Source organism: Lissotriton vulgaris, chromosome 11 (assembly GCF_964263255.1).
Source record: "Lissotriton vulgaris chromosome 11, aLisVul1.2, whole genome shotgun sequence".
Classification (NCBI taxonomy): Eukaryota; Metazoa; Chordata; class Amphibia; order Caudata; family Salamandridae; genus Lissotriton; species Lissotriton vulgaris.
In genome coordinates, this window is record NC_141699.1 from 301,271,419 (window position 1) to 301,285,959 (window position 14,541).

The 14,541-nt window shown below is 41.8% G+C and overlaps 1 protein-coding gene across 1 annotated transcript in view; it reads right to left on the minus strand.

The window, feature by feature from the left end:
• NOS1 (nitric oxide synthase 1) overlaps positions 1-14,541 on the minus strand; it is a 534,740-nt gene that overhangs the window by 118,441 nt on the left and 401,758 nt on the right. Inside the window, exons 9-12 of the mRNA XM_086943269.1 lie at positions 13,062-13,236; positions 11,741-11,842; positions 9,339-9,533; positions 8,173-8,258 (exon numbers count right to left, since the gene is read on the minus strand). Of these exons, the coding sequence (XP_086799395.1) occupies positions 8,173-8,258; positions 9,339-9,533; positions 11,741-11,842; positions 13,062-13,236 (558 nt within the window). The remainder of the gene's footprint in view (positions 1-8,172; positions 8,259-9,338; positions 9,534-11,740; positions 11,843-13,061; positions 13,237-14,541) is intronic.

Consider the following 14,541-nt stretch of genomic DNA (forward strand, 5'->3'; position numbering starts at 1 on the left):
ATAAACATTGATCAAGAATTGACTACACTCTTTTCAGCTATGGCCTTAAGGACCTTCTGTTAGATATCTCTCACCTTCCCCCACATCTTTCCGATCATTCGGCGATTCTGTTTACGCTACAATCAGTGCACATACCTATTCACGCTTCTTGGTCCTTTGACCGGACCATATTATTAGAAGAGGATGAGGTCACCTTTCTCCGATCAGAAACTCAGCCTTTTCTTGAAGACAATCTAGCTACAGCTGAAGACCCCATTGTTTGGGACGCACTAAAAGCATTTCTGAGGGGTTGTATTACTAGTCGGTCTTGTTATAGAAGAAAGAGATACAGTGAAAGTATTAAGATCTTAGAAGTTGAAATGATGATGATTGAAAATGACATGGGTTTCAATTGGGGATTAGGGGCTGCTCAAGGAAGATATAGCTTATTAAAGTCTAAACTCGACAATCTATTACAAGACCAAGTGGCCAAAAGGTGGGAGGCGAGCAGAATCTTGCATTTCGAGTTTGGTGAGGCGGCAGGAAAAATCCTTGCTGGGAAGACCAGAGCCGACCAAGCCCGAAATTACATCAGAGAGATTAGGGTGGAGGGGGAAGCAGCTCCTCGGCTTACAAAACAAGCAATAGGAAATACTTTCAAGGACTTCTTTAGGGCCATATATAAGGAAGACTTATGTGAGTCTAAGGAAGGGAGGGAAGCCTGGCTGAATCTAATTGCTTTGCCAAAACTTTCAAAAGCACAAAGTAGGACGCTGGAGAGTGAGATCTCTGTTGAGGAGATTGGCAGGGTGCTGGGGCATGTCAGCCATGGAAAGGCGGCTGGTCCCGACGGATTACCAGGGGAACTTTATAGAGCTATCGGTGTGGAGATTACTCCAGCTCTGGCTTCTATTTTTAATGGGATCCTTTTGGAGGGTAAGGCCCCGCCAGCGTCCTGGAATGACGCTACTGTTGAATTAATTCCTAAACCAGGTAAAGATTTGAAAGATTGTGGGTCTTATCGCCCAATATCGCTTCTTAATTGCGACTACAAAATCTTTGCTACCATTATGGCTGACAGGTTGGGGGCGGTAGTAAGTTCAATCATACATGAAAATCAAAAGGGCTTCATTAAAGGTAGACAATTGGCAGACCTCACGCAGGACTTAGCTGGGGCTATTGATATTGCTACTCTTTTTCTCTTCCTTTGGCTGCCCTCACCCGCGACAAAGGCTTTTGACAGGGTAAACTGGAACTATTTGGCCGCTGTTATGAGTAAATTTAATTTGCTTGAGAAGTTCTGTCGCATGATCTCATTAATCTATAGAGCTCCGACTGCTAGGCTCTCTATCAACAACTTCTTGACAGACCCTTTCGACATCTCAAGGGGCACAAGGTAGGGCTACCCGCTTTCCCCCCTCCTCTTTAATTTATATATCGAGCCTTTTGCTCAGATACTTAAAGCAGAGCCAAATATTCCTTCATTTGACTTTGGAGGATGGGAAAAGCGGGTAGCCCTATATGCAGATGACATTTTGATCATGACGTCAAACTTAGATTCACAATCTGTAGAGAGTGCATAAAGATTGCCAGAAACAACTAAAGGCATGGAATCACCTTCCTCTTACCATTTTTGGGAGAATCAATTAGGTAAAAATGTCTATTCTACCAAAATACACTTTTCTTTTTAATACCATCCTGCTGGCTTTTGACACTAAGCTTTTAACCAAATGTCAACAAGAGATAAATTCGTTTATCTGGAGGTATGGAGCCATAAGATTGGCTTGGAAGAAATTGAGGAGGAGGAGGGAAAAAGGATGGTTAACATTAACGGACTTGCAATATTATGCCTGGGCTTTTTAGCTAGCTTACTCTAGGATGCTATTAAAAACTCCATGAGATAGCTCTAGGGGAAAGTTGTTTCGAGCCATGCTGGAAGAGGCCGATCTTTCATCTGATGGTTTTCTCTTCAAGTTTGGAGACCAGAAATTCTTTAAAAAAGTTACATTAAAAGTTCTCCAATCAATGGCAAAAAACTGGTCTATGATTAGGAAATGTATTGGGCTTGGCTATTACTCCAACTTAGCGCCTTTGTGGGATTCTCCGGGAACTCCACCCTGCCTTAAAGACAGTCTGGTGTCCCCCGTAATGGTCGCGGGAATCTTGAAATGGGGAGATTTACTCTCAGGAGGCTTAATGATATCTTGGGAGGAGCTGCGGGAGAGAGTTGGGCCGGGGCTCTCTAGATTTAAACATGTGCAGTTAATAAGTTGGGCTCAGGCATTAATTAGGAAGGGGGCCACTCTGGGTAAAGTCAGCACTCTGGAAGAACAATTAACTACAAGAGCAGAAGGTGGTAAGGAGGTTTCCTGCTGGTATTGTGCGATCCTGGAAGAGATTGATGGCAAACTAGCAAACTAGCAAAATTCCAAGCGGGAAAGAAGTGCAATAAATGTGAGCTCCCTGAAGCATCGGATGTGCATATGTTTATGGATTGCCCTGCCATCAGCCTCTTTTGGGGAGGGGGGGTGAAGGACACCCTGTGTTCTATTCTCAACATCACATTGAGTATCACGCTCCCCCTGATCATTTTTGGGATTGATGAAAAAATCTGTGGGCAAGCCAGATCTTTTCTGTTTTAGGCCATCCTCCTGGCAAGGAGACAGATCTGCAGGTCTTGGGTTGAGGTAACACCTCCTTCACACGCTGAGTGGTTGACATCTCTTTATGAAGTCTCCAAAATGGACTTGGCTGGGTCTCGATCTAGAAATAATCTCGCCTTCTGGGAGCTTTTGGTACAAAGGAAATAGGATCTCCGGGGTGTTTCCCCCCCCCCCCCCCCCCCGGGGTCCTATGATTATGTCTTCATCCTGCTCCATGGACTTACGGTAAAGCCCCCCCCCCCCCCCCCCCCAGTCATTTGAAGGTCCGAAAAGTGGTAAAACACTTTGATGGAGTTTGCAGGTCTACCCTGGTTCCTTTCTCTGTGGGCTCTTGCCCTCTTCCGTAAACATGGTATGTGCGGTCTCCTTGAGCTCCTAGCTTAGGCGTGGGGCACGGGGTTTCTTGCATATAGTGGTGGTCGGTGGCAGCCTACTTGGACATGGGCAAAGGCAAATGAGGACAAAAAAAACAACAACAAAAAACAATATCGCCCAGGGTATAAAGGCACTACCGGCAACATCAAAGGATGTATGAAACCTTGGAGTTATTGTGAGCTTCAACCAATCCCATATCCTATGTAAATAATGTCACACGAAGTCTATTCCACACAATGTGAGCACTGCCACACATCCTCACACACCTTGGATACCAAAAGAAATTCCATTCCATTTTCACCCTTGTGAAGTCACAGGTAAGCATTCAAATAGTCTATACCTCGGACCTCCCCTCTGATTAATTTGCAAACTGCAAAGGATACATGGCACTGCAGCAAGCCTTCTCCTAACCTTGGTCCAAGGGAACACATCAGTGGTACATGCACTCCTTTTGCTATCTATGTCTAGGTGCTCCAACTTTAATACAGTCTGCTTTGTCCGCAGATTAATTTAAAGAAAATGCACATTGTTCCTACAAAATAAATTCCAGAAGAGAATACTGCACTCCGAACTAGCGGTTTGTCTAATATAAAATTGCCTCATATAAAAGGCCTGTTGGTAAACAAATTCTCAATGCAGGCGACAAACGTTTGAAGCTCCTTATCAGCCAAGATAGGAAACTTACAAAAGTATCTTATGTTTCGGCAAGAGTAAAGTGCTTCCTTTTCCCGAACTAAGGATGCAGAACTTAACCAGTATTCCAGCCGCTCATCAATAAACAATCCATGAAGACAGAAGAGAACTCTCCACTCAAGAGTGTAACAGTAAAGTCACAAGAAAAAGGTAAGTTCCAAGAAAAGGTCCCAGAAATTACTTAAACAGAGCTGTACTACAAGAATGCCAAGGATTAGATGTGCACTTCTGGTTGTCCCAAAATACATGTATCCTATGTCTGTAACTAGGGCAGGCAACGGCTACTTTTTTTTGTCCCCTGATGATCTATAGAGCATTCCTTTCATGGTAACCTCCAATCAGCACAAATCCATGTAGTCCCTACACCGGAGAAGTTTTCAAAAATGGGGAAAGGAAGATCGGTATCCTGGGCAAGGTTTGGTTTGGAAAAGACAACGGATGTGCACAGAGATTGAGAGATTTTGGGAGGAAGTAGAATCAACACGTTCACGTATCTTGGGGGTACAAACAAAGGTAAGCCTTTCACTCATTATCTTTGGCGTGATGGAAGGAGTAGTAGGAGTTGGTAAAGATATGTTGTTCTATGAAATCCTACTTGCTAGAAGATAAATTTGCCCTAATTGGGTAAGAGAAACCTCGCCACAACATTCAGAATGGCTAGATTCCATGTTTTATATGCCTAAAAATGGATTTGTAGGGAAATTAGTCCAAGAAGAGAAAGATTTGGGGTTATATTACAGAATTGGGCTGGGGCAAACTGAACTTAGTGGATTGGTGGAAAGATACAAAGATGAGAATGTCTGCCCAATGATTACACCTTCATAACTCTCTGTCTTCGTGCTGCAAGGGCTCCCTCCCTACAGAGAGATGTACTGGAAGGAGAATAAGGTTTGATCCCAATGCCTCCTTCCCCTGCGGGGGTTTATGGTCTCTCTCGCAATATAAGGCAAGGGAACAAGTCATTAGATCCGGAGGTGAATGAGGACAAAACAAAAATACAAATCCATGTAGTCCCATTCAACCCTCTTGAACCAATCACTGCACATTACATGGACATGCAATCATTGCATTATGGGATCCATTATCCCTCATGAAATTGGATGCATTAAAGGGTTCTAAATTATTTCTCTACAGCAACAGTATATATCATGGATGTGTTTAATGAAGTCGATTCCCATGACTCTCATGTCTGTCATTTATCAATATTTCGATTGGACATTTAAAGCATTGCAAACACTCTAGCCACAATAATGACTGGCATCATGGATTGCTTTGTACAGTTCATCCCCGCGGCCTTCTCTGCTGTCCCTCACCAGTCCCTCCAAGACTATAAAGAACCTTTGTCTACACTACTGTTCCCACCACAGGATGTGGGTTAGTGGTCACCCAACAATTCTATAACAATGTAATAATAAGGGGTGCAATACAACAATTCTATCTAATAAGGGAACTGGAGACTAACTCACAGCAACTATTTAATATACAAAATGTGCACTTCCTTTTGCTTTTCTGACCACCACCATACTATTAAGGGTTGCCACCCAATACAGCATAAGAGCACCACTCTTGTAACTCACGGCACAAGAACACTTCCCATATAGACCTCACTACACTACAACACCCCTTCAGCCAAGCATTCCTCCTGTGCTGTAGTTCCTATATTCCCAATAGGCTCTACGCATTGGAATAATATAGCCTATAGATTTGACGTAGGACTTAAGTCAGTAGGTCTCTATCGCATATACCGTATTTTCCGGCGTATAAGACGACTTTTTAACCCCTTAAAATGTTCTGGAAAGTCGGGGTCGTCTTATACGCCGGGTGCGAAATTTGACGCTATGGTTTCATGCGTTTTTACATAGAGCAGACTTCACCCGAAGGTGTCAGACCGCTTCTCAATAGGAAATGGTGCATTAAAGGAGGAAAAAGTGACATGTGTGCAAGTAGAGGTACGGTATAATATTGCAATAAATGGAGGGCACTCAAACACAAGAACTAACGTTACGTAGGCGATGGTGGCACTGTGGAAGTATCAAAAGCAAACCCACTGAAAGCGGATCTGAAAGAGGGAAATAAATTACAGTTTCGGTACCAGTAATCTGCCAAAAACATCAAATTTTCCTTAATGCATCCAGCAGCATATCCACCCTATTTATAGTTCTCGAGACACAAGGGAAATCATCTGGCTCCACCACAGGCTATGCTAATGAACAGAAGTAATTTCCACCGCAAAGCACCATGCATATGAGTGCAGTAACAAAACTACCGTAATGTGGATAATGGCAAACCACCATGCATATGAGTACGGTACGTAACGATACTAATGTGGATAATGGCAATGTACAACACAGGGAAGTGGGTGGCACATCTGGTGAGGACATTCTATGATCCAACATGACAGCATTCATGACATTACATTTTGAATTGATTTTGGATGAAATGCCCAAAATAAATTCTCAAAATGGCTATCCAGGACTGCGTTGGAAGTGGGGGTAGTCTTATACGGCGAGTATAGCACGAAACCTACATTTTATCAAGAAAAGTAGGGGGTCGTCTTATACGCCGGGTCGTCTTATACGCCGGAAAATACGGTACTAAACTTAATAGTGAGTGCCAGCTAGCTCAGAGGTCACTAGAAACTTTCTCGAATTCACAAGAAGGGATTAGTTTCTGACAACCGCATAAACATGACCACTTTGTTTCCCCAAGAATAAGAACATATCTCTCAGAGTTGTGGAAACAATAGATAACTATTTTACTCAGTCAATCATGCATGCTTCGTTTCTACAGAGTTGCAGAGAAATAGTGAGACGGGCGTTTTCAATAAAAGGTTTATTGAACAGTCTTCTTTCTCATGCAAGAGAGGTGAACTGCTACAATCGTTAGCCAGAATGCAAGGTATAATGCGTACAGCGAGAATAGTATTATAAAATAATACTATAATAGCATTGTATGGTTTCTAAGCCATATAAAAATACATACATAAATAACATAGACTAAAATACTCAACTGGTGCTTCTGAAATACTCCTACCCCAATGTACCTAACCTAGGTCTAGTACGTGGGAAGACGTAAGTATGGTCTTTAGCTTAGGTTTAGTTTTTGCCAGGAATCTACAAAAGGGTTATCTAGGTTCTAACAGTTCCATACTTTTAGAATGAAGGAGGTCTGGTATTTCTGTTTCGGGACTCGATTTCCCAACAACCTGCAAGGGGAGTCAGAAACACTGGAGCTGGATTTCTCAGCAGAGTAGGGCAGCTTCGTGATCAGTTTGTCAGCTGGAGAGTTGGCTTATTTCGGCACTTGCTGTAGCGAGCTGCGTCAGGCAAGTAGGTCATCAAACTGCTCCGAACCACTGTGCTTTGCCATAACAAGTGAAGGTATAATTATACCTTGAAGGTGTTTAGGAATGCCATGTTTGACGTAAAGTCGGGCATATGAACGTCATGAATGAACCCCTAAGGAATAGATGTTCATTGTAAAACTAACTGAGTTCTGGGAGAAATCAATTTTCAAGCAAGGGGAAGTCCCTAGCGGCTTAAGCTGGTTTTCCAAGAAATCGATGTGACGTTTGGTGAACGGGTGGAAGTAGCCATTCCTGTATTTGTGTAGCATGGGCTATGCCTAAATAAGGGCTTGATTTCCATGTCTATATAAGGGCAACGTGAATTGTACCTATATAAGGGCATGAATCGGGAAAATCCATTCGGAATCTAAAATGCCATACAACACTCCCATGGTGTAGCATGCTACCTGTCAGATAATGTGCTTGGCTGCCTTGCACTACCGATATGCAATTACAATTAAGTTATTCATGTATTTGTGTACAGAAGTCTGTCTGTGTGAATTTAATCCACCAACTTTCACATAGGAGGACAAAATCAGAACACTAATTAAAAAAAATCCGAAGGCAGTTATTGGATGTTTTCTTACTTATATTTGGCTAGAATCAAAGTGTATGTCAACTGAATAAACCTAGGAATAACCTCATACTTCAGCCCTTGCAATGCACTATTCACACCACTGCTCATACTGCAACCTTTACATCGGACCATTGTAAAGCACAGCACTGCTCAACTGAACAGCACATACTATATTTGCATAACATGCATGTGTACTTCTAGTAGTGCACAAACACTGCTCACGTTACATTACAAAACCTGCACATGAACCATACTCATGCCTGAACTAAACTAAAATGGTATTATACATTCTGAACAATCCACACTACACTGCCTATGCAGCACCGCTGTTGTGCCAAATATTCCATAAATCTATGTTCTGAATTGCTCATCCTGTGATGCGTGGTACTTGCACTGTGTGCCATTGGACTGCGGTATGACTGAGGGTGAAACGTGCACAGGGTTTCCCTTGAGCCTCCAGGTTTCTGCAAGGGGAGTAGTTGAAGGGAGCTACAGTGACTGGAACGTATGCCGTGAAAAAGTTTGGACTTCGGACTTACTTGGCTAACTTCTTGAATCCAATGGCTCTTTTCTTCGTTGGCGTACCATTGACACCTTTCCAGACATGAGTGGTCCATGGATCTGGCTGCGAGAAGGAGAGAAGCAGAAGAATCAATTCTTAGTGTGTGTGCATCCTGGACCTGTTTCTAGGATATGCCTCAACTGAGGGCAGGGTGGTAGGACCGAGGGATGCTGCATGCACTAGTGGGTACAATGACTGTCCATTCAGAAAAAAGATTCTCCAGCCCTGAGATAGAGAGCCTTGATAAAGAATAGTAAAAAGAGGTCCAGACAAAGATAAAAGTCAGTGTAGAGGGACCGATGGTGTCAATCCATCTCATAAGGTGAAGCAGCCAACTTGATTTTAAAGTACTGAGACAGTATACATTATTTGTACAACCCCCTCCATTTGGTGTAGGAACGTTCATTACACTAATGTGCTAGATGTTTATAAATGAGGATGTCTAATCACCGTGTGGTCGTACAAAAACCATCACAGTCCCATTGCAATATGCGTTCATGGACTGTAATGCATACATGCCAACACTTTAAAATTAGAAAAAAATGAGATTTTAAGAGAAACAATCGGGGAGCTTATTTTTCCCCGTTGATGTACATTGAAGCAAAGTGGGTGAAGGAAAGACTTGTTTATCTACGAATACACTAGTGCCCCCTAGATCGTCATTTCCTCTCTTCCTTTCATAATAAAATTGCTATACAATATTTAAAGGCTCCCCTTAATGAGTGTGTCTAACTCTTTGCTGCAGCACAGGAGCAACTAACTTTCTCAGTGAAAGACTGTCCATGCAAAAGCGAGGGCTCTTAAAAGCCGAGCCATTCTAGCTCTAGTGAGATATTATTCTGACTCCGCCAGGAGGAGGGCCAAATGAAGCCAAAATAATACTGAAATATGCTTTCAATTGATAACCTAAATGCCTTTTTTCCCTAACCTCAAAATCTACGAAAAGCTCTACGGAAAATGTGTAGGTGTTTGGAATGTAAATATTAATGTCTACCTAGGTGGGGTTCCATTGCAAAGTAGGTTCCATCAGAGCAGTTCTTTGCGTAACTATTACAGGCTCATTATCTAAATCTCCCCCCAAAACACTGAAGTAGCGAAGGGACAACCCAGGAAATAAACTATTTGTTCCTATTAAATCTTTACCTGGTATTCAAACGATGGAGTAAGCCTGTAGTTGAGCATTTCCTGGTGGAAGACCGGCGTGATGCTTCCAGACATGGGTGGCACAATCCAGACCCAGTCCGCTGGGCAGCCACCACGACAACGGTATTCATTCTCCATGTGCTTAATGAAGGATTCAGTAGCTGAGTGATGATCCACAATTGTCACTTTGTCACTCTGTGGAGAGGAGGGGGAAAAACAGAGCATACCAAAGACTGTCAAGAAAATCCTCTCTGATTGGGTAATTTAAACCACAGTGAATTGATTAAGTTATCAAGATTTATTTCGAGGAAAACACAGCAGAATTTCCCAAAATTCTATGAAGTAGTATTGACAAAAATACTTAATTTCTTTATGAGATTTATAGACTTTCTGCTACTTCACTAGTCAATATTCAGTATATGCGTAAAACAATTATGTGTTGGGTTAGAGCATACCCAGAGGTTAACAGTTGGTTGAATTCAGCCGACATATACTCATTTCAGTAGGACTGAATTTCACCCAATACGGCATAATTTCATGCAGAGAAATTATTTAAAGTATGGAAGAGCACATTTTAGAGGATTGCATTTCTGTACATAGGACTATAATTCCAGAAACAGGTAACTATTTTGCTTCACAGAAAACCGTACATCCTTCTCTCTTCCACCTGCTGATGTTAAACACATCCGTCACATCCACAAATTTTCCAGGCACAGATTCTTCATCTTACTCCCCTTTATCTATACATATCTCATTGCTCTGCTCTGGTTATATTCATTATATGCTGTTGTTCTTCATGCATAATCTCACCCAAGTTCAGCACTTAGAGTGTCCTTCTCTTAAATCCGTGTTTGAGATTGATCATATATAATCTCCCTGTTCTCTCAACCCTATTCCAAACTCCTTCAGTTCTACCACCAGAGCCTCCCGGTGTTTGGTCTTCCGGGTATTTTGTTCTCCAATTTCTTGGTTTCTAGGGAACATCGTCTTCCTACTACTGTATTCAAAATATTTGCTTCCTACCTCAAGATTGCCAGGCATATCCTCCACATTCACATATCTAAAAAATGATTCTACCCAGTCCCATGTTCATGAGGCACATGTCCCTCCTTCCACAGTAACACACATTCCATCACCAAGTGCAATATGCATAAACTCTCTGTCTGCCTGTCGAACAGACATTTTTCTTCATCCTCCAGTTTGTTCGTCAAATCCAGTCAATTCACCTAAACTCCCAGCAAATCCTCCTAATCCTCCTATTCTACTCCCCGTTTTCCTATGCTCCTGGCATATCCTTCCAACCCTACAGTATGCTAAGTGAAATATCTCCATACTCCTTTTTGACAGGCCTATTATCTCAATCCTCTGGTGTGCCTGGGATAACCTCCTGTGCATATTCTCGTCTGTTTTAGGGATAGCTTACCCATATCCCTGTCCGTAATGCATACCATCCACATCTCTATTATTGACTACTCCAGAATAATGTGTTGCATCTCAAATTCTTCCCTTTTAGCCCTGTATTTTTAAGGCTCAACCTCCATTTCAGCCATATCTTACCGACCTTTAGTCATTTTCACCAAGCACATCCATCATTCCTATAACCTCTACAGGCATACTCTCCTTTCTTCGCCTACTTATCCAATGCCACGTTCACCCTCTCCATCCTGCGTTTGTTTACCTAACTAACATCCATTATGTGATTAGCTTCACTTTTCCTACAATAAGTCTCCAATTGTTCTCAGTTTCTTTAGGCATCCTCAGTGAGTTGTCTTGCTCAGGTTTCTAGGTCTGTCCTTTTTTTGTCCTTATTTTCACGTCATCTTCTCTCCGTAGGCTTGCATTATTCTTCTAATTGAGTACTGCTTCTCATTCCTAATCCTATAGTATTACTAAATGTCCTTTCTCCAATTGGTTCTCTATAATCCAACTAATTCTCAAAGCTGATTACCCTAGCCCATCTGTTTCTCCCCCTTTTGCATCACACTTGCCAAGCTACAGTGACTGTCCAGGAATCTCTCCTTATTGCATCTCAGTGTATGCAGAATTGATGAATAAGCCTCATTCTCCAAGCATATCCCACTTCCCTCTGACCTATTTCCTCATTCAGTCTCTCCTCCACAAGTGCATCTGCCCATTTCATCTGAAAGTTCAGGTAGATCTCACCATTCCATCTCATTCTGTAAGCGGGTCTCAGTCTTATTACACCATACTCTCAAAGCAGATCTTCCCATATAATATCAATCTTTAATCATTCCTTACCTCAACATACCCCTTCAACAAACTGATCTTTCTTCACCACATAACTGTCTGATCAGTTCACACTTTGCAATCTCAATCTCCAAGAATATGCCCTAGTTCATCTCTCCTCACCCCCACACGCTCTTCTACTTCCCATACTGTACCTGGTAGCTGTAAAGAACAGCAATGTTTATTTCCACCAGTGCTTGATCCTTCCATAGGGAAGACATTTTCCGTGTGTCCAGGTTCATTCTATTTGCAACTTCCTGAAATAGATGGAAATGCGTCAACATCAGTCAGCATCACATCTCTGAATATCTGCCAGTCATGCATTTTTTTTAAAAATGTAAGGAGTATGAAAGAGGCAGATAATCCGGGAGTATAACTAAAACCTTTGACAGATGCTTCCTAACTGTGGGTTGCTGCTGTTGCTACAAAGATAATGAAGCTGCTCATAAGTTGAACGAAAAAAAGTGTTAATTAGATGAGAAGTCATTTAGTGTTCAAGCTGCTGACTTTGAGCCCTGGGGTCTAATACCAGCAATATAATGCGTATGATTCTCGACAGATAATCTCACAGTGCCTAAAACTGAATATGTGTGTGTGAAATGTAATGCCCATTTGACCTGCAAATGAGTAAGTCCCCAATCAATGTACAGCATTCTGTTGCTACCCAGCTAGGTTCATGATAAATAGTGATACATATAGATTAGTCCTAAGCATTGCATCTATTAAATATGGTAAAAGAAAGCAGATTAACAGACAGTTAAACAAAACGTTTTTCTTAGACCAAGATGGGCATATCCTGCCAACCCTGACCAATCTCACTACACTGCCACTGCAAATCTCATCAACACAGAAGTACCAATACTAGGACCTTGTTCTATGGTACTTCTCTGGCTCTAGAACTGCTTCATCCAAGGCCACTTTCTGGAAGGATCCCATTTAGAGTTTATAAGAAAGAACAGTCTATGTCATTATTCAATTCTGGATCTCACCCCAAGAAGGAAATTGTTTCATTTACAAGGTGCATTCAGAAATGGAGGATTCCTTCGAAGTTTTAACATTGGTGCTAGAACAGACACGCCTACATAGTAAAAATCATTTTATCTCAATCATCAACTAATTAATCTTCAATTTAGTAGTGACTATTGTGTCTGGGGTGGTGGTCACTGTATTGCATTTGCTACAAGCATTACAAGAAATATCTCTAGCTCTCCTATTGGAAACCAGTCCTGCAGCTTGTAATGTCTTGGATGGTTTGATGCATAGGAGTGCTTGTTTTGAAGTTCTGAACTCTATTCACTGTTCAACCTGTTTCCCACAAGTGTGACTTTCGTTTTACTTACATCTAGATAGGTACAACTGTGAATGCACTAGGTATCACTTACTGGAAGATCGTTTGAGAATTGTAATGGGATTTAAAGGGATCGGTGTCTATGGGGGCAGGGTAACCAGGTCTGCCTGCAGATCTACAATTGGTACCTCCAACATGTTGTATCTTGAGTTGTCGCAATAGTCTCGTACTCCAATCTCAGTCCCCATGTACCAGCCACTGAATGGACAAGCAGTGAACTCCAAGCCGCCAATCTCCAGGAGCAGACTGGACACTGCCGGCAACCCATACCACTTCAAATTCAGGTCCTTAAACCATTCAAACCTGCAGGATGATACAAAGAGGTGAAACATGACTCGGAACTAGAGGTATTTTTAGCAATCATACAATGCATATGAAGGTGCTTGGTGATCTCCCAAAAAGGCAATTGATAAAAATGGTACCGAAAATAATTGCTTTTAACATGAATCTCTTTAATGACAAGATTACAAACTGAATTAAACATTCTGCACTTGTCTATGGCTCGACAAAATCTTTTCACACCTCAGATCATTCGGTTGATGTGTATCATTATGTGAACAAAAAGGTGCTTCTGTCAAATGACAATGGGTGGTAGAAAGACCACTGTTTATTTTTTTTATTTCAAAGTATTTTATTCATTTTTATAAGCAAAGACATTAGCATTTCTGTTACAAGGTTAGCCATACGCAGTTTGTAGAACAGTGTTTACAGGCACTTTGAAATATATGTTTTAGCTAATCCCATCTGACTTGACTTGCTGAAAATGAGGAAAAGTATTTAACGCCCCAAATAGTTAGGCTTTATGAACGTGATTTTATGAACTCAATAGGAGCAGAAATATGGAAAGGGCAACACTACCTATATTCTACGTGGAAAAGAACAATCTAAATGTTTGTGGCAAAGATAGATCAATCTTTCTACTGGATGTAATTTTGGTCTATCCCATTTCATTGGCTGCCCCATCTCTAGTTCCAAAGACCAAGACTATAGTCTATGGATAGGCCATGGCCGCTACATGCCGCGACTCGCAATGATAATACCCCAGGAATAATAAAGTACCCTGCGGCAAGGCGGAGCGCCAAAGCACAGAGGAGTTAAGATCAGGTTTGCTGCGAGTTATGTGCCTGATGATGAAAAGGAAGTGATTTAATGCAAACGTAATTACTACCATTTGATGTTTGGAACATGGACCAAACACTGCAGTAGTCCATGAATGGCTTACTATTTCATAGCATTTCACTTGGGTGAGACACAAGTCAGTGCTTCCAGCCGGGAAACATTGGTTACATCGCGTAGTTTACACTGCAATACCTTTACAGCGCGGGTATTACAATGCAAGTCATTACAATGACTTGTGCTGGATGGCGCTCTAACCGAAGGAATAGTATGATTTACTATTCCAACACCTTCCCTACTGTACGTAGACTGGAGTTGGAATAGTAAGTCATACTATTCCTAAGTCCAGCGCCCTCCAGTGATGTAACGTTATATATTCCTCCCTGCCACCACCTTGATTGCTCAATTTTTGTACAGAATCCATTACTGAAAAACCACACGCAGAAAGCCTTCTAAAGGGTCTTCTGCAGAAGTAGTCTTATGCACAGATTG